The sequence below is a fragment of the Geotrypetes seraphini genome, chromosome 6 (assembly GCF_902459505.1).
Source record: "Geotrypetes seraphini chromosome 6, aGeoSer1.1, whole genome shotgun sequence".
Classification (NCBI taxonomy): Eukaryota; Metazoa; Chordata; class Amphibia; order Gymnophiona; family Dermophiidae; genus Geotrypetes; species Geotrypetes seraphini.
Window position 1 is genome coordinate 185,509,800 of NC_047089.1, and position 25,165 is coordinate 185,534,964.

General features: G+C 40.6%; 1 protein-coding gene across 14 annotated transcripts in view; it reads right to left on the minus strand.

Annotated features, from left to right (window-relative positions):
- Positions 1–25,165, minus strand: part of CAMK2B (calcium/calmodulin dependent protein kinase II beta) — a 385,126-nt gene that overhangs the window by 197,700 nt on the left and 162,261 nt on the right. For 6 of the 14 annotated variants that reach the window (XM_033948502.1, XM_033948509.1, XM_033948500.1 and 3 more), the window contains exon 6: positions 9,266–9,338. The exons of the other annotated variants lie outside the window; for them this stretch is intronic. In XM_033948502.1, coding sequence (XP_033804393.1) covers positions 9,266–9,338 — 73 coding nt within the window. The remainder of the gene's footprint in view (positions 1–9,265; positions 9,339–25,165) is intronic. 14 annotated transcript variants of the gene reach the window in all.

Here is a 25,165-nt window from a genome sequence, read left to right on the forward strand (position 1 = left end):
AGGAGAACTTTGAAAAAAAAATCTGGAAAATCCAAGATGGCCATCGTGGCAGCATTTTGGTGCCAAAAATGCCTCAACAACAGTAAAAGGAAACTTAAAAACTAGCGATTTTAGGATTTTAGAGGAGGGGGAAGGAGAAACATGCAGAAACCTTCAAAACCTGCAGAAACGTTCAAAAACATGACTTTCAGATCCCCCCATCACTGATTTCTCTCATAGGCTGTAACAGCCTTACTCACTGACTGCCTCAAAGAGAACATCCTTCCAAAGCTGAATCTTTGGGCTGCCAATCCCTACAGACCATGGATGCGCAAAAAGTGGGAGGAGGTGAAATGCAGCCAGCACCCTGTGAGACCGCTATGGATGCATAACAGCCTACACTCAACCCCCTGCAAAGAGTAGGTGAGCAATGCTAACAGGGAATGGCCCCAAGCTCCAAATATGCTTCTGCAGGCTGGCTAACAGGTACCACAAGGAATTGGCCTGCCAGCTGAAGATCTCAGTCTGCTTCTCCTCTACACAGGCAGAGCTGGACCTTTGATCAGGGGAACTCCTAGCACTGAAAGATGAAGAAAATATGCAAATAAAATGAACAAAAATAAAGAAATAAGCAGAGCAGATCAGAAACACTCCTTCATGCTCGCATATAGAAGGAAAAAAAACTGTAGGGGGCAGCAGAACCCTCCATGAAGGAGGGATTCAGAAAAAATCCAGAGTGAATTCCTTCTGCAGGACTCGTGGACAATGGGATATAACCCGCTTATCCAGAATGACATACCTATTGCATTAGAAAGAAGCAGGAAAAGCTTTGCCATAGCTCTAGCCACCTTGAGACTGGAATCTGGAATTTATCATTGAGTCATAATAAGCTCTTGCATTGCTTGGTTGAATATGAAAGATCTTTGGAAGTCTCTTGGTGCCAGCAATTACAGAAGGGTAGCCCGAACAACTGATGAGAAATATTCAATACCTCTAAAGTTTTTGTAATTAATAAAGGTAACTCCTCTCTAAAGAACAGCTTTGCTACTGTGAGTTCATCTTTTGCACCAGGAATCTCTGTCTCAGGCAAACCCTGAGAAGCAGAATGGTCTGATAGGGCAGACAAACCCCTGAGAAGATGAAGGAGAGACTTCATGAACTTCTCCAAGAACAGTAAGTTTCCTTTTCTTGGAGATGTGTTCTTTAGGCAGAGGCTGAAAGGCAGGTGACTCCGAAATATTCTGTGCACTTTTTAACACGAATGCCTGGTGAAGGAAGGGGACAAACTCCAGCAAAAAGAACATGGAAGAAGCATTCCGTTCGGTGGGCAAAGCTCAGCAACCACTGAGATTATCGACAAAGCAACTGAAACAGAATTCACGATGGCCATGGCAGCTTTGTAATCCATAGCTGCTAGGGTTGAGCCTGCCAAAATCTCGCTGGTATTCTGACCTTCCTGCACAAAAGTAGATCCTGCAGAGGGATTAAAAAATGGCTGAATCTGGTTGTCTGAAGGCTTAATATATATAGTACATTGCCCCAATGCTGAAACTTGTCTCCCATTTTGGAAACAGACTTTCAGCTTCATCCATAAGATACAGGAGAAGTACTCACACTCACTTCCCCAAAACTTCAGAGAAATCTTTCAGAAAGAGGTAGATTAAAAAAGTTTGGGGAAGAAAACAGGCAAAAGGGTGATAGTGGGGGAGAAGGCAGGGACCTGGCATCACCAGGTTTACACCTTAAACTTATTAGTACCTCAACCCCAAACTTAACTAAACCTTTAGAATAGGACAGGAGGCCACCAAGGATTAGTCACAAAGCTGCTATCCACCTGGTGGAGATAGAGAATATTGGCTGAGCTAGGCTGCACAATACTCTATAAAGCACAGCTCATTACTGTTCTCTGTCTCCACCTGTTGGCAGATGGGCATAACCCATTAGTCTGGATTGATCCTTTGGTGACATAATGGTAAATAGTTTTGATTGCATATAGTTCTGTCACTGTCTAATCAACTTCCAGTGTTTTGTATGTAGAAAAACTCAGCATTCCAAAATAATGCAGTCGGCCTTGTGAAGCAAATTGTGCTAGAAGTAAAATTATCCATAGATATGTTTTGTGTACCTACACAATTTACAGTATTTTCCATATCAACCTTTTTCAGAAAGTGTGTGCTGTCTCAGAGTAACTGATACCACCCAGAAACCTAAATAAATACATAAATAAATCTGCAACCTCTACACCTCATTCTGCTGGCCTTATTCCTGAGTTTCCTCATCTCCTTATGCCACATTCATGACAGAAGTTCAACCCCTGCAGTCTGCTTAAAATGTTATAGTGCCTGGTGGTGGGGGGGGGGAGGGTGCTTTCCCACATTTTTAATGGCAAGGAATAGATCAAAGACAATTCACTATATTCTCAGAAAAGCTGACAACTTTACAAAAAACAGCCCTATATCTACTCAGGAATTAGCTATAAAAATCAGACTGAAAAAGGGGATGGAAAATGGTCAGTTTAGAGATGAGGATTCTGATCTCTTTGCTATATGAGATGAGCTGCAAATTTAGCAACTTTTGGAAGGATTCTTTTTTTTTCAGGGCAGATATTTTGGGTTGGCACTATTATTTTCTTAAAGCACCCACCCTCAAGTTAACGCTAAGGTAGTCCAGCTGGCTCTATCTTTTCATAAGGAGCAAATCAACTCCTGGTTTGCCTTATTATATGATGGGCCTCAACAGGTAGTTTCTTTTCTTCAGTAGGATGGACCTCCTAGCTACATATTCATAGGCAATACGGTGGCAGTTCTATAAGTGGGTGCCTTCTTTAAGGTATTCCAATGCTGTGTAGTGACAGTCTATTCTATAACGGCAACTGGGCACCCCAATACCATTATAGAATACTAATATAATCTGGCATTGACACACCTTACATTTAGGTGCTTGCAGTAACACCAGCCATAGATTTGGTAAAACTGTGGGCATTTAAACTGTAACAAGAGCATCAGAAACTCATTCTGCCCATGTATCACCCATGTGTATGTCCCCTTGCAGCTGCAGGCTGTAAGAGTGCACAGAAGTGCTACAAAAGAAAGTGAAAGAAAATGGTCTTAGAGCTGCCAACATATTCAGTTCTGGTTTTTTAACTTACATCCCTATGCATTGTGGTACTTGCAGTTCATTCTATGCACTGAACTCATAGCTGCTGTTCCGATAATGCATGAGTACAGGCTTGTGAGAAGTCCAGAACCAGCTTAAAATGGCCCTATAAAAATGGGGGTGTTAAAGGGGCAAAGTAGTTAAAGTGAAAGAGATGTAAGTTCTAAATGTTATTTCAGTTCACTTAAACCTGAAGGTTTTTCCACTTCTAGCAAAGAAATGTGAAACTGTCCAAAAATAAAAAGGGAGGACATCACTATCATACAGTAATATATGTGACCGTCTCTAGGAAAACAAGACTTTAGTCATATTTTCCCAGTGATGGTTACATATGTCTTTACAAATTAATCAAGTGGTTATCATTCATCAACAAACCGAAGCCCTTTTGGTACAATGTGTGTACGCTTTTCCCCAAATTCTATATACAGTGCTAAAAATTGAAGACTATATTCTAGAAATGGTTGCTAAACTTGGGTGCCCAAAAAATTCTATAAACAGTGCTCAAAGTTGGACTCTTTTTACAGAACATCACTTAGCACCAGGATCCGCACCCAATTTTAGGCGTGAGAATTTATACCAAATGAACCTGGTGTAAATCCTCATGCGTAAATTAGACATGGGTACTGCTCCCTCTAAGCTGAGCGAGAGTCCTCCAACTGCATTGCTGCCAGTGAGAGGCGGTGTGTCGGTGACGGGATAATCGTGTGCCAGATGCCAGCGTTCCGACAATCCAGCGCTGACAATTCGGCGCAACGAGAGAAGCGCGCGGAGGAAAAACTAATTTTTAAAGACCCCCCCACTCTAATGCATAGTGTTCGCGCTGCCATTGTGTGTGTGTGTGGGGGGGGGGGTTTAAACCCCCATTATAGAGAAAATGGAACTTTCCCCCCCCAAATCGGAAAAAGTTCCGTTTTCTCTATAATGGAGGGTTCCAACCCCCCGAAGCCCCCTCCAACAGCAGCGCAAACACTATGCAATAAAGTGGGAGGTTCCCACCCCAAACCCCCCGTTGAAACTCTTTAAAAATTAGTTTTTCCCCCACGCGCTTCTGTCCTTGTGCTGAATTGTCAGCGCTGGAATGTCGGCGCGCTGGTGTCTTGTGCGCCACTGACTATGAACCGGTGTGCCAATATTGTGCTTTTAATCAGTAGGGACAGGCAGTTTCCCTGGAGTCCTGCAGAGCTTGCCTGATTCTCATGATTGAAAATGTGATGAAACAGCACCTCCCATTGGCAGGACTGTAGGTGGGGGACTCCTGCTCAGCTTAGTGGTCACGAATCTCCTGAATTCTTTCATAGTGCATAGCTCTGAACCACCTGTGCTCCTCCTATGGCCACAACCTCTTTCCAGTTGTGCGCTGTAAGATTTACATATGCATTTTTATACAATAACACTTAGCAAGATGCACGTGTAAATTCAAATTGTTGCCAATGGGGGCCAATAATTGATTATTAGTACCCAATTGCTGCCAATTAACTGCTCATTTGTCAATTAAAGTTGTGCATGCAATTATGAAGTATGCCCAATGTGTGCCAAATTTTGGCATGCAATTTTGGGTACCACATATAGAATCTGGAGGTGAATGCACAATTGGGCACACAAGGGCGATTTATGCATGCAACATGCAACTAAATTAGCTAACTGGCAGTAATTTGTAGTTATGCACATAAATGACTAATGCTTCTATTCTCTCTTAGCACCTAATTTCTATCCTATGGCATGCAAATCCAAGGAGGGGCATGGGTGGGTCAGGGGCATACCAAGCAATTAGGTGCTAAGTTACAGAACAGTATCAGTTTCACATGTAACTGCCAGTATTTGGTTGCAAACATACCAGTCTTTGACATGGTGTAAATCAGGGGTGTCCAACCTTTTGACTTCCCTGGGCTGCGTCGGCCAAAAAAATGTTTCTGGGGGCCGCACAAATGCACAAACACTGCAGCAAGACAGAGGAGGGAGCCAGCAAGATGGTAAACACCTGGGGGCAGCAGAGGAAAACACTACATTGCTCTCGACCTAGGCCACACAAAATACTTCACAGGGTCGCATGTTGGACACCCCTGGTGTAAATGCTTTCACCTAGAGTTAGGCACCAAAATATAGACTTATGCTAGCTTTCTATAATGGCAACTAAGTACAATATTGCCATTATAAAACTGGCGCTTTGGAGCTGGATTCTGTAATTGGCGCCTTTTGCATGTCAGTCACTTTTACGTGCCCATTACAGAATCGCATTTAGTGGGCGCCCAACTTGAAAACTTAGGCGCCTGTAATGCAGGCCAGGGTTTTAAAGGCCTACATTTTAAGTGCCTAAGTCCTTTAGAAAATTGCGCCTAAGTCACTCTCCACCACTAAACACACTGCTTGGTACTTGCCTTGTAATAGGCACCTTTGCTTTGTTGAATCGCGCCCAAGAAGATAGGCACCTATTGCCCAATTAATATTTAGATTAGCAACTATGAGCTTTGAAGCCAATTTACTAATTAAGATAGGTGCCTCTATTAGAATTTGCCCTTGTGTGCCCAAATTTTGGCGCCTAAGTTTTATCCCCCGTTACTGAATTGGATTCTTTGTGAATGATCTTATCTCAACCATCATGTGTTACAGCACTAAATTTCAGAAGATAGCAAGCACGGACATGCAATGCAGGAATCAGACGAGAATGGGATGGGGTCTAGCTCCCAGAGATGGGTCCTACACAACCCCATATTGTTTAGACATGTGCACATTAGACAAGACAAGAGAAGCCAAAGCAAAAGAGGTAGGTAGGTAGGTGAGATACAGAAAGGCAAACGGAGCCGAGCCACCTCTATATCTATCAGTTTGACTCCATGTCCATAGGAATTCTTTTCCAGTCCTGATTTTCTAACCATTCTGGTCCTTGACCTCTTATTCTAAGTTTTCTGATCAGGAAAATAGGGTTCCATCTCTCCCCAAGTCAACTGAACTGATTGATCCAGTTCTAGTTGTGCCCCAATGTATTCACAGATTGGTGGTTCCAATTTTCTCATTGATTTCATTTTAGAACTACAAATTCATGTAAGTAATGAGACAAAACCAGACCTGAATCATCTATTCAGTTAGTCTGAATTAAAGTAGCAATCCCTAAATTATTTTGATAGGGTGATCCAGCGGCTCCATGAAAACAGGTGTTTTTTGTTCCCTTTTTGGTTTTCTAACTCCATTTGCAAAGAATCCTGGGGTTTGCAATCCTTTCAACTCAATAGGAAAGACAGAATTACAAATCTCCAAAAACTTGGGGGTGGGGGAAGAAAAGACAAGGAGGTCTGAAAATGTCATAAGACCTGGAAAAAAACTAGCTTTCTCTTAATGAACCCATCTGATGACTTTTGGTTTCAGGTTATGGGGCAGGGTGATAGACAGAGCCAAAATCAGAAAACCGGGATAGGTCATGTCTTGAATAAATGATATGGAGTTTAACTGATGTAATGGTTCTAAACTGCTTTTTTAGTGTCCCTCCCTTCTGGGTCAGGCTGAGAAGGCTGGCAAACCAGTCAAGCGTCATTGGGGCAGACTGAGCCAATCCTATTTAGAATGTTTAAAATTTGCTCCACTGTCTTCTTTGATACATACCCTGTTTCCCTGAAAATAAGCCCTAGCATAATTTTTAAAGATGCTCCTAATATAAGCCCTACCCCAAAAATAAGCCATAGTTAAGACTGACCCAGCAAAGCCCCCACCCCACGAATGTCCTGATACTCCTTGACTCCATCCCTGCCCGATTCGCTGAAAAAATCGGACTCATCAATTCAGCAATCCCCACCCCAGTGAGACCTGACATACCTCCGCTCTGAGGCCTCCTACAGCAGCAGCGCTCTGAACAGATTGATTCACAGCCTTCCCCACCGGGGCCTTCCCTCTGCCACATCACTGATGCGGCAGAGGAAAGGCCCCAGCAGGGAAGGCTGCAAAGCAGTCCGTTCAGAGCGATGCCGCTGCTGCTGTTTTTGGAGGCCTCGGAGCAGAGATATGTCAGTCTCACGGTGGGGTTCTGCTACACAGGGGGATGGGAGGGAGGGATAGAAAGATGCTGCACAAGGGGATGGGTGAGAGGAGAGGAAAGATGCTGCACATGGAGGAGGGGGAGAAAGGAAAGAGAAGAATTGGGGTGGAGGAAAGGAAGGGAGAGATGATTGTAGTACATGAAAAAAAAAATAAGACATCCCCCGAAAATAAGCCCTAATGCGTATTTTGGACTCCAAATTAATATGACACTGGCTTATTTTCGGGGAAACATGGTAGTACTGCTAAGTTAGGCATTTTTGTCGAAAGCCCAGAATGTGAATTAGCCCTTACTAAATAGTACATTTGCATAAGATCTAAACTTAGATGTAACCTATCCTGCTCAAGGGATCTGTATTAAACAAAAGCTTTGACTAGCTTCAGTTAATTCAAGGGTCATGAGAAGGATTAGGGCTGATGACCTCTATCACGCATTTTTCCTTCAGTTTGTTCCATACTATTCATGAGTCTAAAGCTCTGAAATACAGTGGTGGGGTTAGTCATGAACATCAGCTTAGCTCCTAGGAATGAAGAAAACCAATTTATATAAAACTGAGATCAGTTTACAAACAAAGCCAGTTTTAACGTGACCGCAGATCAAAAATGAAATACAGTGCACAGGAAGAATGAATCACTGAAAAGTAAAACACAATACAGGGGACAGTGCAGAGCACATTATCCAATGCTCAGTGGTCAGTGAAGGCATTCACTGAGCAGTGCACACCACTGTTTTATGTCTAAGTAACAGGACTACACATTCCTGGATGTAGTGGGATAGGGGCTTAAAAGGAAAAAGTGGTTGTTTGATTTCCAAAGGGCCATCTTATGCCAATGTTCTCCCTTAAGTTCAGACATCTTTCGCCTCATGCTTCTCACAGCTTTCTGGTGTCAGATGCCCTTTGATGGCATCCAGTTATTGGTTAGATGATGAGGTTTCAGACAAAATGGCTGAACTTTATTTGTTGCCTGTTGCATTCAGCATTATTTCCCATAGATATAAAATCAAAGGGTAACCTCTTTTCAAGAGTTCAGTAAATGTGATAATTATGTAGAGTGATTCTGATACAATTTTACTGGGGACATGATGAGGTGAAAAATGAGAGGAGGAAAAGATTTGTAGGTTAATATTCTTCTTTTGTTCTTTGCTCATGGTATAAAGTTTCCTTAGACATAATGGAAAAAGATTGGATTACAAACCCCAGAAAGGACTAGTTTCTTTGGTATGTTGCTACCCCTTTTATTGGAACACCATTCTTACTTTGGTCCAACAGAAGGTATTACAATCTGTCAATAATCTAGTTTATTCCAATACAAACCAGGCCAGGCTACTGGACCTCTGCAGGAGGAAACACTCCGATATAAGAGTTCAGAAAAATCAGAATTGGCTCAGGGAGCCTATTATAACCCAATATCCATACCCCCAAAACATAAATGGCCCAATATTCAAAAGCACTTATCCAGCTAGCAGCACCTGGAGGCTGACTGGGGCCATCTGTTGATTTTTAGTGACACTAGTTAGTGCCTCTGAAAATTATTATAGGCCATGCTGGTGCTCAGGCATTAAATCTGCTGTCCTAAGTCGTGTGCTGAATATTGCCATTATCTTGATAACTCTGGCAGTCAGCAGACTATCTGGATGTTCAGCACTGCTATTTGGAAGGCAACTGGTGCTGAATATCCAGGAATATTTTGAAACTCCGACCACACAGTTTAAATATTGCCACAAAATAGGGCAAGAGGCAAGAGAGCCAGCTTGAAGATGAATGAGAACCTCACTGGCCTTTCTTTTGAAAGTTTTTGGGAATAGGTGATAGGATATGCTCCATTCTCTGCCTCCTCCTTCACTTTTGGCTGACCTTTCACTGATGATCTTTGCTAATGCAAAACTGAAACAACAAGAAACAACAAAACACTTAAAATAAAAATATAAAATTTTTTAAAACCTCCCCTATCTCATCTCATTCCAAAACTCAGCCACCAAGACTGCCACATTTGCCTGGGCCAAACTCTGCTGTGGACCATAGACGTGCAAACCTTCACCCTCCAACCTCCCCATGATCCCCCCAAGCAAATGATGCAAGGTGGAAAGTAAGTGCTGGATACTGACCTTCAGGTCTCTGTGCACAATGTCACATTGATGAATGAAAGTTACACTTTCTAATATCTGATGGACACAGTGACTGCAAAACAGAACGGGGGGAGAAGAAAGGGTTCCAACAAGGAGGGAAGGAAGTACAAGGGCAGGAAGGAATTTATACAAGAGGAAAGTGTTAGAGAGTATGAAGAACACATGAAGTAGAAATATATGAGGACACAACCGAGAATAAAGGGATTGGAAGTGGCAGGAGTGAATGAGAAAAACAGCAGAGGAGAAAAGAGAACAGCACAGAAGCAGGGAGGGAGAGCAGAGGCACCAGAAGAGAAAATAAAGCACAAGAGAGAAGAGAACAAGGGATACCACAAATGAAGAACAGGGAAATAAAAGTGCATATGCAAGAATGCAGAAAAGGGGGGGGGGGGAGAGAATGAAAGACAGAAATATGGAAAAGAAAACAGCAAATAAGATGAAAAGGAAATTGTTTAATGGAGGAATGAGATCCAAAACATGGAGATCAAATGGGATGAAATGAGGAAGGAAGTTAAAGATGGCATGAGAAATAAGGCAAAATAATGGAAGAGAAAACATGAAGGCACAGAGAAGGGAAATGAATATGATGAGAGAAGAATTTTTTTTAATGACAAAAATGGAGCAGGAATAGGAGGAGGAGGAGGAAAAATATCATCAGACAGTAGGGAAGGGGAGAGGAAGGGCAGTGGAGACAGGGAAGAGACAAGAGAAGGAGAGAAACAATGTCTTGAAAAGCCAGACACAACAATGAGTCTTCAGAAGGTGAGACAACGTGCACAGGTCTAATAGTGTAGACATACCATCCCTTCATTCTGCCAACAAGGACAAGAGAACGGGCAGAGAATATAAAGAGGTGCAAGAACTAAAAGTTAAGTCCAATCCTTAAGAAACTTACATAAAATGGATGGAGAACCAGAACTGGTTCAGCCTCTCTCTACACATGTAGAGATAGGTGTTAATATTCCTTCCATCCTCTATAAGCTTCTGGGTAATGTAGTCAAATTGGTTTCAGGAGAACTAGACTCAGAATTCAGAATTGTAGTGGCAAAGGAGGGGGAGGAGCTAAAGAGCTCCTTGATATTCACTCTCATTCCTCAAGAGCCATCAATGAATCAGGTTTTCAGAATATCATTAATGAATTTGCATGAGAGAGAGCTGCATACCTACTATCTCCATTTATACAAAAATCTCCCTCATGCATACTCTACATATATCCATAATCACCCACTGGTGGCCATTAAGTACTGGGAGAGAATACTATATACCTAAACAATGTATCCCCATGTGCTCCAGGAAAGGTGCTGGTGGGAGCCCTCCCCTAAATCTTTATGATAGAATTTCTTACTCTCACAAGCTCCTAATATTTTTTTTAAAGTTTGGATAAAAAGACAGCTTTGATGATTATGGTTTCCAGTTCCATCTGAGATATGAGGTTCTGTGCTTCCTGAGACATAGATAGCACCAAGAGTCCCAGGATGTAAAAGAAAAACTGATACTGGCCCAGGGGTATTACTTACTTCACCTAAGGATAAGTCATCCCCAGAGGAGGACAATTATGATAGGTCCAATAGTCAAACTATTTATGCTCTTAACTTTGAGAGTTATACTCCTAAATTGACCTCTTTGAAAATTTACTAGGACTGAGTTCCTAATTTTATGCTCAGGTCATTAAACTCTTAAATTCAGGAGCATAAAAAGTGGATGGCAACAGGAAGGGATTTAGGACAAGGAAAAAATGTAGGAACTTAGCACTAATTTTCAGAACTAGGCTCAAAAATTACACTCAAATCTAGGCAAATGAGTGGGATGCCTAAATGTATAACTTTTAAGCTCCTAAATTAAGAAGAAGTTAGGATTCTAATGAGTCCTTTTACAAAGCTGCACTGCAGAGCTGCCCATTCTATTCCTATCTGTGGTTTGGCATTTAGCATGTGCTGCTTGACAATACAACTTTGTAAAGGCCCATCTAAGTTTGGCCGAAAAATAGGGTACAAATTTAGGATCCTAACTTAAGAGTCTAGATTTAGGAATAGGGCTGTGGAGTCAGAATGCAGTTTAAGTCCTTGGCTTTGTAAAGAAAACAAGCAGCTAAGTGATTGAAAATATTTATCTATGTTACATATTCACCACTTAGCTCCACACACATATGACTTCGTTGTTCTAACTTTTTAAACTGATCCAAGAAACATTCTTTTGGTAGTGCTGCAAACCACAGCTAATGTGGTATCCTTAATGCTTGAAAACTTTCTTCCCTTGAGGTGTTTCTTGAGGTTAGGAAAGAGGTAGTAGGCCAATGGGGCCAAATCAGGTGACTAGGCTGATTGCTTTAGAACTTCAATTTCTGCTGTGTAATGGCCACCTTGTGAAGAGCGGCATTGTCTTGAAGAAATAAGATTCCTTTCAAAAGCTTGCCTCCACGTTTGGAGACCATTTGCTGCTTCAGTTTGTCAAGAAGTGCAACGTAATATGTACTTTGCCATGATGATTGCACACTTTTCTAGGTAATTTACATGCAAAATTCCATCTTTGTTGCAGAAAACAGACACCAACACCTTGCTTGATGACTTCAGGATACCACCAAAATTGGTTCAAAATGGATTGTGAGGCAACAACTCGATCACACTTCTTCTCAGCATTGAGACATTTAGGAGCCCATTTGGCTGAGAGCTTTCTCATGTCTAAAATCTTGTAATAATGAGGAGGGGCATTTTCGATAGGATGCCTAAGTCCGACTACTTTGGACATTTCCTGCAAGATTTCCAAACTCGGAGGTGGAGAAATTACCATTTTTGAAACTGGCAAAACCACTAGATGTCCCAATATTTATTTATTTTTATTTTTTTAAATTGCCTGCTTAGATGTTTTGGCCGCCAGGAAGTCCAACTTTGTTTCTTATTTTTGACCACAAAATCGTCCAAGTTAAATATGTCCAACTCCAGACCATTTAGACATGGGAGGGGTCAGCATTGTAATGGACTGACCATATAGGCATACCAATAGAGCACTGGAGCACCTTAAAAGGCACTGCTGTGAACTTCACATAAAGGGTGCAAAAAGTACATCTCACCATAACCTCTTTCTAACGTATGGTGAGCCCTCCAAAACTTACTATACCCACCTAACACCCAAATAGCCTTTATGGCACCTACATACCTTCATCCCTCCATCAACTGGTCTGTTTAGGTCCTTTTTTGGCACTTTGATGCTTTTAAAACAGGTTTAGCTGGCACTTATCCTGTAATGTAACTGACATATCGTAAATTTGTTTTGCTGAGTTCCCTTTTAGGAAAAGATATTTCATCAGCACTCGGGACTCTTTTGCAATGAAATCTCTATTGTTTTGACCATTTTCACTTCAGATCTGCAAAATAAAAATTATATAATCAGGCTACAATTATGAAATTTAGGTCAGACACATAAGAAACAATAAACTTTGATGTGATGAAAGTATTAGTCTAAAGCAGGGGTCTCAAAATCCCTCCTCGAGGGCCGGAATCCAGTCAGGTTTTCAGGATTTCCCCAATGAATATGCATGAGATCTATTAGCATACAATGAAAGCAGTGCATGCAAATAGATTTCATGCATATTCATTGGGGAAATCCTGAAAACCCGACTGGATTGCGGCCCTCAAGGAGGGACTTTGAGATCCCTGGTCTAAAGGTAGATGAAATAGGAAAAGCCAAAGACTTATCAGCACCCGCTTGTACTTACATATTTGTTTTGGGTTTTTTTTTTTGTTCAGGTTCTTTGTTCAATCTTCAAAGAAATATTTTGGTAGTTAGTCCTAATTTTGTACATAAAGAAATATCCTTTGTTTCTGTAATTAATCAAATTTCTCTAGATTAACACAGTAGGAGTCAAAATCAGACAGTAGAAAAAAGAAAAAGTCAGATTTGGAGTTGAAGGTTTAGTATACTGATTTCATATTCCTATTTAGGAACCCAGTTTTAATTTTTTTTATATCGAACCGCTTGTTTCTAGGCTGACTGGTTTTGAAGGGAGATATTCAAGGCTGAAAAGGTTATGCAAATTTTATGCTAATAATGTAAAGGAAAAAGGAAGTTTCTGCCGCATTCTGTAACTTGTCTTCTCTTCCAACATTGGTGCATAAAAAGCTTTTTCATTTGTATGAGTTACCTCAGACCGCAACAATCAATTACTCTCCTCTTGTAACTGCTGAACTTTAGCACCACCCACACTTTTGAGTACAAGAAACCACATGATGGGTTCTGAGTCCTAGGAAGAACATCCTCTGCTGTTCGGTCACGCCCTCCTTCTCCTGCCCTGTCAGTGATATCAAGACTCACATAGAGATTACATATCAGACAAAGAAGTTGTGACTATACAGAGAAGAAATCCCTTTGCACATAAATCTTCAAAATCAAAGTAGAAGAGAAGGAAGAAATGAATCACTTGCCTAGATGGAGCTCAGGAGTGCCATAGGGAAGGCCTTATTAAAACTATTTCCTGCTGCTAATTATCTCTCCTGTTACTCTGCTAATTAATACCACCTTGATCAGGGGCTTCCCCCACACTTGATAAGGATGTATGGTAACTGCTAAAACCAGAGTCTTTCCCTTCCTCTCTGGGGCTCTACATATCTATTTACTGTGTATCAAGACATCCAGGCAAGGTGATGGTGGGTATGATCAAAATAGCATAGAGACCAACTAGAGTACAGAGAGAGGGCACATGAATGGAGGTGGGTGTTGATGTAAGACAAGCATTTTTCTTAATCATAGCTGGAGGGTGACATGTAAGATGGGTGAGAAGAGCAGGTAGAAATATCTGTACCTAGAAGGGTCCTCTCCAGGCTTTATCAGTTCAGGCCTGGTTCAGGTTGAAGGGGCAGATTAGAAATTCTAGATCAATGAAACCAGGCTGATTCAGTACTAACTTTCTTTATATCAATTAACCAAAAGTTCATACTTTTCTTTAAATAAAATACTTGGAACATCAAGTCTAGTGATGCAAACAAAGAGAAGTTCATAGGCCATTATTTAGATGGCTTGGTGAAATCCACTGCTTATTCCTAGGAAAAGCAGCATAAAATCTGTTTTACTACTTGGGATCTGCTTTGACCAGTGTTGGAAACAGGATACTGGGTGTTGATGGACCTTCGGTCTGTCCCAGTATGGCAATTCTTATGTTATTATAACAGGATAAAAACAGATTGTCTTAACTTGTGCTTGGTGATCTTTAGTCAGCTTTAGTACAGTTCTAACTAACAGGAAAGGAAAGCTATGAGGAGGATTGTGCTACCCTGGTATTGTGTCACCTATCAGGTCTTGTATTTTTCCAGCTCTTTTTTTAATTTTTGGCTGTATTTGTTTTACATTAAATTGAAGGACAGGCCAATCATCTTGCTTTAATTTGCATTAGATTTGCTGCTGCACCACAGAACGAGAGAAAAAAATTTAAAGACTTTCTTATCAGAGTAAAAACCTCAAATTACAATTTATTTGAAATTTCTATTCAAATTAATTTTAATTTCTAAGCATTTCTAGTAGTTAGTATAGCAGTCTGAGAACCTGGGGAACTGAATTCAATTCCCACTGCAGCTCCTTGTGATTCTGGGCCTCTTCATTGCCTAGGTATAAAACATAAACCTGTATATAATATGTAAACTGCTTTGTTTGTAACCAGAGAAAGGCAGTAGAGAATGACACGGTGACAAAATTCATCACCGTTCCCGTCCCCGCGGATAACCGCGGGAAATAATCCTGTCATTCTTTAGTGTCTATCTCAACCTCGGTCCTTCTACACCAGCATTCTTAAATGCAAGGCTTGAGGGTAAGTGATTGTGCTCATTCATTCTCTGATTCTTCCCTCTCTCCTTAAAGAATGACATGGAGATGGTTTCCCACAGTTATCCGCAGGGACGGGAACGTTAATGAATTTTGTCACCGTACCATTCTCTAAAAGGAAGTATAAAAGTCCCATCCCCTTTCAAAAGATTAAAACTGAAGTTCATGATTTTTTAAATTTTTTCTTGTGGCATAACAGCAAAGATATATAAATTGAAGCAGCAATATTCATCAACACCATTTTGCCATTTCCAGGTCAGTTGCTATAAGATTTTCCCTTGAAGAAAGGTTGTCTTGAGAAACACGGACCATATAGGGTCCTTTTATGTCCTATGCATTTGTGGACTTTTTATGGCATCTTTTAAATGACTAAATAAATGCCTGCATCAAGAACATCTTTTCCACAGTGTCTTTTGCTTTTTGTTCTTTCCATCCACTGTGGAATTATTGGGCTTTTCTTCTTTTGTTGTAGATTTTGCCTTGAAACATTTGGCATATCTCAAGACTGTATCACAATAGTGCACAAAAGGGCAATCATTCCCTTTGCCCAGTGCTGGACATCAATGTCCCTCAGTGTCATCAAATCCACTCATGTTCTTGGTGTCAGGTTCGATGCTGATCAGTCCTAGGGCTTACTATTGGTGTCCAATGTCAAGGGAGGTGGAGACCTCCTCAATGTCAGTGCACCCCCAATGCCCAGAAAATTCGCTCTGAATGGCCTTCTGTGTTCTTTTCTACATTTGTAAACAAAGAACACAGTTACATGGGCTATGATCAACCCCCAAGCACCCCATACACCAACTAGATATCACCCGATTTACATTGGGTGCATCACTTGAAGCCACCGGGGGTCCTCTGGGACATGTCAAAAAGAACAGCAGCAAAATCAAAAGGCTCAAGTGAGTTCAAAAGGGGGATTACCTCAAATGGAGCTCAGTGCTCCGGCCTAAGAGAGTCTCGAGAACCACACAAAAAAATAAAGGAAAGTTAAAATGGCCGAATAAATGAACAAATGTACACAGATGGGAACAAAACAAAATTATAAGAGGAAATCAGGGATAAAACCCACATGGAAAGGCACAAAACTATTAAGAAAAAAGCACTGAAATGAAGATCAGCCAGATGCTACCTCCTATCTCCGCTGGAAAAAAAGGACAGTGTATCGCACTTGCACATGCTCGGTGGGGCTGCTGACAAAAGCCTCTTAAAGCTATAGAGCACTGGGTAGCATCCGCACTGGGTTTTGTTGGGATGACATGTTTGAGTTTATGTTTATTTGTGTTTATAGGCCACTCTTTGCTACAACGTCATTATAAAGACAAAAAAGAAAAGAACTCCATTATCGTAAGAAAAAGTAAAAAATGACAAACTTAAAATATAGTATTAAAATACAGAATAAACTACAAAATATAAAAGCTGCAACTGGAAAATCCCCCCCAAAGTTCCAATTTAGCATAATGCTAATTATCCCAGATGTAAGGCTACAACTTTCCTACTTATCCTCAGAGAATGCATTATATTGTATTATCAAAACCTTGGGGGAATTGGGCCAGGAACATGACACTTAACTGAGGAGAGAAAGCTGAAGGCTGGCCTAAATTTCCTAATATCCTCACACCGGTATTGTTCTGCATGTTTCAGCAGAGTTAGTAGTATTACAGAGCCAGGATTAAATCAGTCAGCAAGCCTCAAAAGAGGGTCGATGAAAGGATATTAGGGGTATTAGATGCCTAGGTGAGTCTTTATGCTTGCCCTTCCCGCCATTAATTTTCAGGCCCCATAATCATGATCATTCCAACTGCACCCTTTCCAGAATAAACCTGTAAAACACATCCTGTAAAACACATTGAACACCGCGGATGTCAGCATTATTATATATAGCTAAAAATATGCAGATAATCTATCTGTGTATCTTTATGCAGATTGTAAGAGACATCTGTATATTTTACCAGGTTGAAAATACCCAAATCAATATATGTGGATAAATTATGATATAACTTTATCCCTGGTAGTTCAGAGACTGAGATATATAGATAAATACACCACTGCTATATGGATAAAGTGAGGCCTCACCCTCCAGAATGCATCTGGCCCCTGCCCAAGATAAAAATTTGAAATTTGGCCATCCTTTGACATATGCAGTCACAATTTACCTACAGTATATGTACCTGGGTGTCACTAAAGCCTACCATTAGCCCCTAATTGAGACTTGCTGAGTACAGCAGGGAAGTCTGGAAGTAGCATGAATTCACATCTAGTTATTTTCCACAGAGCAGCTAGGTAGCCCAACCCCTAGGGAGAGCAGTTGTTAAGACTATAAATACCTATGAATTGGAGGGAAACTATCTTTTCCCAGAATCCTGACAGCCTTGCAACTGAAGCCAACCTGTCTTGCTTATCACACTCAGGTTGCAGGGTCTGGAACAAAGATATGCTCTGTTCCATAAAATGGAGTCAGACGCAGTAGACTGCCTCAATAAACTGACCTGACTCTGTTCAAACACCTAAATCAGCATCATTCCAGGTACAGTGTAAAAATGGCTAAGTTGTCCTGAATGCTGGACAAACATAAAACAGTGGACAAAAGTAGACAAAAGAAAAACTGGGGGGAAGAGGGGTGGCTGTAAGTCACCATATACCTAATTTCAGGATGGAGCACTAGAATCTCAATTGGACTCAATACTTAAGAGATACTGCTGTAACCTACAAGGAAATGGGATCTGAGTCCAGTTAATACCAACATAGGTCCTGGGAATCTGCCTTCCAGAGCCTAAAAAGGAATGAGGAGTGCAGGGGAGAAGCAAACCTTTTTGCCAGGAGAGAAGAGTAACATTTTTATACATCTAAAATATATCCAAACTATATTGTGCAGCCTATTCATACAAATATCTATTTTATTCCATTGGATCTTCAGAGATAATGCAGTAAACTCCTTTTTTAACGTTTAGAGAAACTGCGATCCAGTTGTCATTGATCCATCCGTTTCTATCTCAAATACTCATTTCACAGGTTTCCAAATTAATCTCTTGTATAATTTGGTACTAAATTTTAGCACTTATCTTTTGTTTGAAGTAATTGTTGGCTGGGGACTCTTGCCGACACGTTTCGCCGTTAGGCTGTTTCAAGGCTGTTCCCTATTCTGGCTGTTTTCCTCCATTTGAAGTGCCCGCTATTTTGGCAAGATTTTATAAAATATTCACACACACAATAAAGGTAACTGTGGCAGTGGTGAGAGAAACTCCTTCCTCTGAACATCCCCCAATCAGGCCCCAAAATCTCCCAGTCCCATGAAAAGCAGAGGCAGAGCAATGCAAACATAACATATTTTTTCAAATAGTAGCTATACTGCTTACCTCAGTGACACAGTACTCTGTGTCTTACCCTAGCAGCTCGAGAAAGAGAGAAATTTTTCACCTTCTCCTGCCAGCCTGAACAAGATATTGGCCAAGCAGTGGGAAGTGATGCGCTTATGCACCTCTCCGGCAGCTGAGGCAGGGCAGAGAGTGCTGTCATTGAGGAAGACAATGTACTAACTATTTGAAAAATTAGTTAGGTTTGCTGTGCTCTACCTCTACCATTGCAGTATTGGGCCCTCTCATACTGTGCGGGGCTGCTTGGTCAGAATTTCCTCAATTGGTAGGATCCTATTTTATAAGGGAATATAGGTGCTTATGTTGCTTCTATAAAAGAATGAAACCATCAAATACCTCTCTTTAAAAATTTTCTAAATAATCATTTTATTATATGGATCATCATAAAACAGAGGACCTCTTGCTTATTCAAAACAGAATGCTCTCTAAGGCTTCATCATCTGTTCATAACTTACCCACCCTTTTACAAAACCATAGTGTGATTTTTAGCACCAGCCACGGCGGTAACAGTTCAGATTAGAGAATGACACGGTGACAAAATTCATCACCTGTTCCCGTCATTTTCTAGTGTCTATTTCAACCTCGGTCCTTCTACACCAGCATTCTTCAAAGCAAAGCTTGCGGGTCAGTGATTGTGCCCAATTATACTCTGATTCTTTCCTCTCTCCTTAAAGAATGACATGAAGATGGTTTCCCGTGGTTATCCACGGGGACGGGAACGGTGATGAATTTTGTCACCGTGTCATTCTCTAGTTCAGATGCTCATAGGAATTCTATGAGCGTTGGAGCTGTTACCACCGCAGCTGGCACTAAAAACCGTGCTACAGTTTTGTAAAAATGGGGGTGGGGGGGTTAGTCCATGGTCAACCATTATCTTTTGATGGATAGATTTTACACAAAATTAAGGAACCCAATGAGATATCTACAGATTCAGATTCTGGATTGTTTCAAGATGCCTTTGATAGAGATATGATAAGAAAGAAATAGAGTTTGGGATTGAAGATCATCCTTGTATTCCTTATATTTATATACTCCCAAAAGTGCATAAAATTTTGAATAACCTACAAGCCCAATAGGCCCAGACTCTGTAAATGGCACCTAGCGGCTCAGTTGTCAATCAACCACTAGGTACCATTTATAGAATCATGCCTACTAGGAGGGTATGAGAGAATATACAGTATGTCCTACTGTTCTCAAAGAATACCTGCTAGAGGTGAGTTACTTTACTTTCTCCAAGGACAAGCAGGACACTACTTTCTCACATGTGGGCATCCCTAGCTAACAGGATCTCTAAAAAATAATAAACAATGGTCAATAGGGCCTTGCAAAGCCAATCAAAGCTAGTAACAGCATCAACAAAAATAGCCCTATTGTGAAGGTGCAGCCTGGAATAGAAAAGAACAGGCCTAGGAGGGTGGAGTTGAATTCTAGATTCCAAATAGTTTTGTAGAACAGTCTGAACAAACTAGGTAGCTCTTGTATCAGGTATTCTGTTCAAGGCAGTAATGAAACATAAATGTATGGACTGAAGACCATGTTGCAGCTTTGTAAATGTCTTCAGTGGAGGCTCCCGATGCAGATACGGCCCTGACATGGTGGGCCATGACATGGCCTCCAAGAGTCAGCTCAGTCAGGGCATAAGTAAAAGAGATGCAGTCTGCTAGCCAACTGGATAAGGTGCACCAATGGCTGCACCCATCTAGGTAAAAAGAAATAAAAAGCTGGATGGACTGTCTATGGACTTTAATTTGCTCCAGAAAGAAGGCTAAGACTTGCTTGCAGTCTAAGGTTTGTACTGCAGTGCGCTTTTGCCAGGATGAGTATGAGGCTTTGGGAAAAATGTTTGTAGGACAATTGCCTGGTTAAGATGGCACTCTGACACTAACTTAGGAAGCAGAACTACTCTGTTATGATGAATCTTTGTGCAAAGCAGATCATCTACTAGGGCCTGCAGCTCACTAACTCTGTGAGCTAAAATGGTCACCATCAAAAATAAGATCTTCCAGGTCAGATACTTCAGATGACATGAATCAAGTGGCTTAAAAGAAGTTTTCATCAGCTGGGTGAGGACAATGTTGAGGTCCCATGACAGTGCAGAGGCTTGATGGGAGGCTTTCTCAGAAGCAAACCTCAAAAAAATGAATTAGAGGCTGTATAGAGATGGTAAGTGCTAGCTGCACTCAGGTGAACCCTTACAAACTAGTTTTCAATCCAGACTCAGAGAGATATAGAAGATACTCAAGCAAAAGATACTCAAGTAAGTGAAAGGATATAGGACCTTACCCTTATACAAAATGAAGATACTCAAGCAAGTGAAAGGATATAGGGCCTTGCCCTTATATGAAACAGTAAACCTCCAATTGAAAGTGAAGGTGTTCCTGGAAGCCTGCAGGACCTTAGAAGCACCCTCAGGCTGAGGACGGGATACAAATTCTATGCTGTCAGCATCCAAGCGGTGAAGGCCAGGAAAGCTGAGATACAGGTGAGACACCTCATTCTGCATGATGAGGGTCAGAAAACACTACCTCTAAGGTTTTTGGGAGAACAACTTTAGAAGAGGGAACCAAATCTGTCGTAGCCAATAAAGCACGATGAAAATCATGGTTCCCTAGTCCTGCTAGAATTCCAGCATAGTATTAGAAGGAGGGAAAAAACGATATTGGATCTCGTCCTCATAAATAGGGAGAGTATATCTAATGTACGAGTGGGTGCTCATCTGGGAAGAAGCGATCATCTAACGTTTTGGTTGCTAATAAAGTGGGTTTTGAAGACCAGGCATGCTCTGCTCTCTTCTACTGGACCAGGTAGGAAGGTACTCACTCATATGTTCACGGTGGGGCCTGCCAAAAGCTTATAGAAGGAATATAATAATAATAATAATAATTTATTCTTATATACCGCCAAAGCCATGAAAGTTCGAGGTGGTTTACAACAAGATGTGCTGGACAATCAGCGAAGAGTTTACACTACATTGCTATCAAATATTAGCCATGAAGATTCAAGGCAGTTTACAATGAAAGGAGCTGGACAAACAGCGAAGGGGTCACAATATAAAGTCATCGAATACAACAAGATGTGCTGGCCAATCAGCGAAGATTTTACACTATATTGTTATCAAATATTAGCCATGATGATTCGAGGCAGTTTACAACGAAAGTAGCTGAACAAACAGTGAAGTGGTCACAATACAAAGACATCGCATACAAGCTTACAGAAAGGATGAAAAGGAAAGTTTATAAAAAATTCTTAGGTTATAATTCGATTAAACAGTTTCGTTTTTACAGTTTTTCTAAAATTGAGGTAGGATGAGGAATGCGTGATAATTTTACCCAGGCAGCATTTGCACTAGAGCTCTGTGGACGATGTTACCCACATATGAGAAGGTAATGTCTGCTTGTCCTCAGAGAAAGGGTTCTTTATGTTATGTCTGCAGCTTACCATTACTTGATTTAATTGTTTTGATATGTAATCTGCTTCATCTCTTTTGTTCTCCCATTGATGTGGACTAGAACATATTGTTACTTTTTCAAATTTTTCTTTTCCTGAGAATTGTACAATACATTCTGGGATTTTATATCCTCCTTTTCCTACTGAGCATGCACAAGACTGATTTCTAATGGGCTAGTGTTCCACCTGGATGATATTGCAGAATGAATTACTCAGCAATTCAGAGGGTTTCATCCTTGGGAGAAGTCAGATGCGGAAGCAGTGAGATCATCAGAGAGAAATATTTAACCGTGCTGGCTCTTGCGATGTCACACCTCAAGTGTCAAACTGAAGAGGCATGCCAAAGGGGGCACTTCATGCCCTTTTGTGCACCCGTTAGTGCGATTTTCATGGGAGTTTAGTGCGCTACATATTTAGTCTATTTTAATATAGAATATAGTTCTATCTTTAAGAATTTTTTTATGTGACTTATTGTCTTATAATTCAAGGTAAGATTATTACAATTTTATTGGTTGCTTTCATGGCATTGTTGAAGAAATGGCTGATGTGCTCCTTAGCAATCATGTTATTTATGGGTCAGGTTGTTTCCTGCAATAATGAGGATATACTGTACAATTATTTCCTGCAGGTCAAGTCATTCCACAGTAACTATCGCAATCTGTTTATTTGATGTTAAAACTGTGGGGTTTAAATCAATGCAGGTAATTCATACTAGAAGGCTTCATGTTGGTTGGAGTGCAAAACCTAAACAGTTGAGCTTGTTCTCTTCTTCATGCCAATTAATTAGCATTGTGAGAGAAAGGAGTGACAAGAGTTCATATGTTCCTATGCCAGTTTACTATATACAGTACATGCAAGATCAGTAGTCAATAAAACTAATATAATTAGAGATTGGATAGATGAGGGTCAGCCAGATATAGTTTTTATAGTAGAGATCTATCTGACTGATTTAAGGATAACCCTGTGATTAAGGACTTTTGTCCAAATAGACATAAAATGTTTCACGTTACTAGAGCAGGATGCAGGTGGCAGTACAACTATGATTTACAAATCTTTTCTTTTACAACTAATATCAAAGCATGTAATTCCTTCTGTAAAAATGTTTTGTTGATCGAGTGAGTTGGGTCTAGGTGGATCTGTACTTAATTGGTTTGACAATTTTTTAGTAAACAGGAATTATCAAGTTTCAAGTTTATTAAAAAATTTGTTATATCGCATAATCAAATTTCTAGGCGGTGTACAGTAATAAAAGAATATCTTAAAAGAAACTAAACAAGTTGGAGTTAAAATACTATATGGAACCGGGTTAGGTTAGTATACACATACAAAAACATAAAATACTAACTGCGCACAATTAGAGAAGAAAGGTAGAACTACAATCTTTGAGAGAAAGCACACTTAGGGTAAAACAATAGGTGAGGGTAGAAGCTGTAATTGTTTTATTCCTTAAAAGGACAGTTTTTATCCCAAAGCATCTTGGAATAAGAATGTTTTTAGTTTTGCTTTAAATTGCTTTATCGTGGATTCGATCCATAAGTAATTGGGTAGCGAATTCCAAAGAGAGGGTGCGAAGTTGTTGGATCTCAACGTGTTAATTAGTTTTAATGATGGTACAACAAGAAGGTTCTGTGACGTAGAACGAAGAGATTTAGTAGGATAATAGGGAATTAGGAGTCTATCAATAAACTCTGGTCGATTGTTTGAGCGAGTTGTAAAAATGTGCTGAAGGATGGAACTTTACTAGGAGCTGGGCTTCCTTCTGTGGAGTGCCACAGGGCTCTTCCATTTCTCCTACGCTTATGAATATCTTTATGAGTACTATGCAAAAAGTACGTTTGTCAACCAAAGTTAGTAGATTATCCTATTCTGATGATATTTTTAAAATTAATTCCATTAAGTTATAATATGGAGGATATTTCAGCTAAGATCACTGATTGCATGAATAGAATTGGAGACTGGGCTTCTACTAATAAGTTGAAACTGAATGCAAGACAAAGGTTCTTTTGTTTCATAATTCACTATCTTCTGTTCCTTCATTTCTTACTCTGCAATCAAGTACTACTCTGCAAGTAGATAAAATGTCTAAAATTTTGGGTATTCTTTTAGACTCTTACATTTGAAGATCAAATTTCAAATTTATGGAAGAAGATTTTATATATTATGAGGAAACTTAGGGCCTGCTTTAAAAAGCCGCGCTAGCGGCTGCAGCGTGGTAATGGCCCCTAAGCCCATAGAGATTTAAAGGGCTTCGGGACTGCTGCTGCGCGGCAGCCGCTAACATAGCTTTGTAAAACAGGCCCTTAGGTTAGTGAAGTCGTGTTTTTCTGAACATCATTTTGAACTGTTGGTTCAGATGTTAGTATTACCTCAACTTGATTACTATAATTCTTTATATTTGAACTTAACATAAAAACTGATCAAAAAATTGCAGTTGCTCCAGAATACTGCAGGGAGATTAATTTTGGTCTAAAAAGATATGAAAGTGTTGCATTAGCATATAAGAATCTTCACTGGTTATCGGTTGAGAGGTGAATAAAGATAAAACCAGCTTGCATAGTTCATCGTATATTACAGACTTTCTTCAGAAAATCTGAAAATCCCAAAAGGGAAAAGCCACCAGTATCGGTAGCCCTCAAAGCGCAGTACTTGAACGCTCTCCTCTTTTGAAGCGTAACGGATGCCAGATCTTGATAAACTCCGACTGAGATCTCTTGCCAGAGAAAAGCTGAATTGCGTCTTGCCGCCTGACGAATTCGTTTTTTAAGAAGGTAGTTGCCAAAGCAGGGTATGATGTCTCGGTTGCCCACCACTTGAGCTCCTATGTGCCCGATATAGAACTATGGATGAAGGTTCCACCCCAGCATCAGCACAAGCAGCTGGCTACATAACTCTTGCACCACCTGCCTGGCATCTTTGAAATGGTCTGTTTCAGGAATACCCTTAAAGCATACTTTATTTCTACGCGATCGATTCTTCAAATCTTCAACTTGACGTTGTAATTCCTCCAGTTGGGCCACTGCCAAATCGACCCCTTCTTAGTTTCCGTTACTGTAGTCACCACATCTTCTATCTTATCTTTGGAGGCCGCCACTCAACCCCCCAATTCACCAACTTCCGCCCGGAGTTCTACAAGCGCCGCTTTTACATCCGACTGCACACCCCCCCCCCCCACTATTTCAGCTTTTAAGTCCCCAAACCATTGTTCCATTTTTCCCACAACAAATAGCTCACACTCCGTAGAAGATGCTGTGGA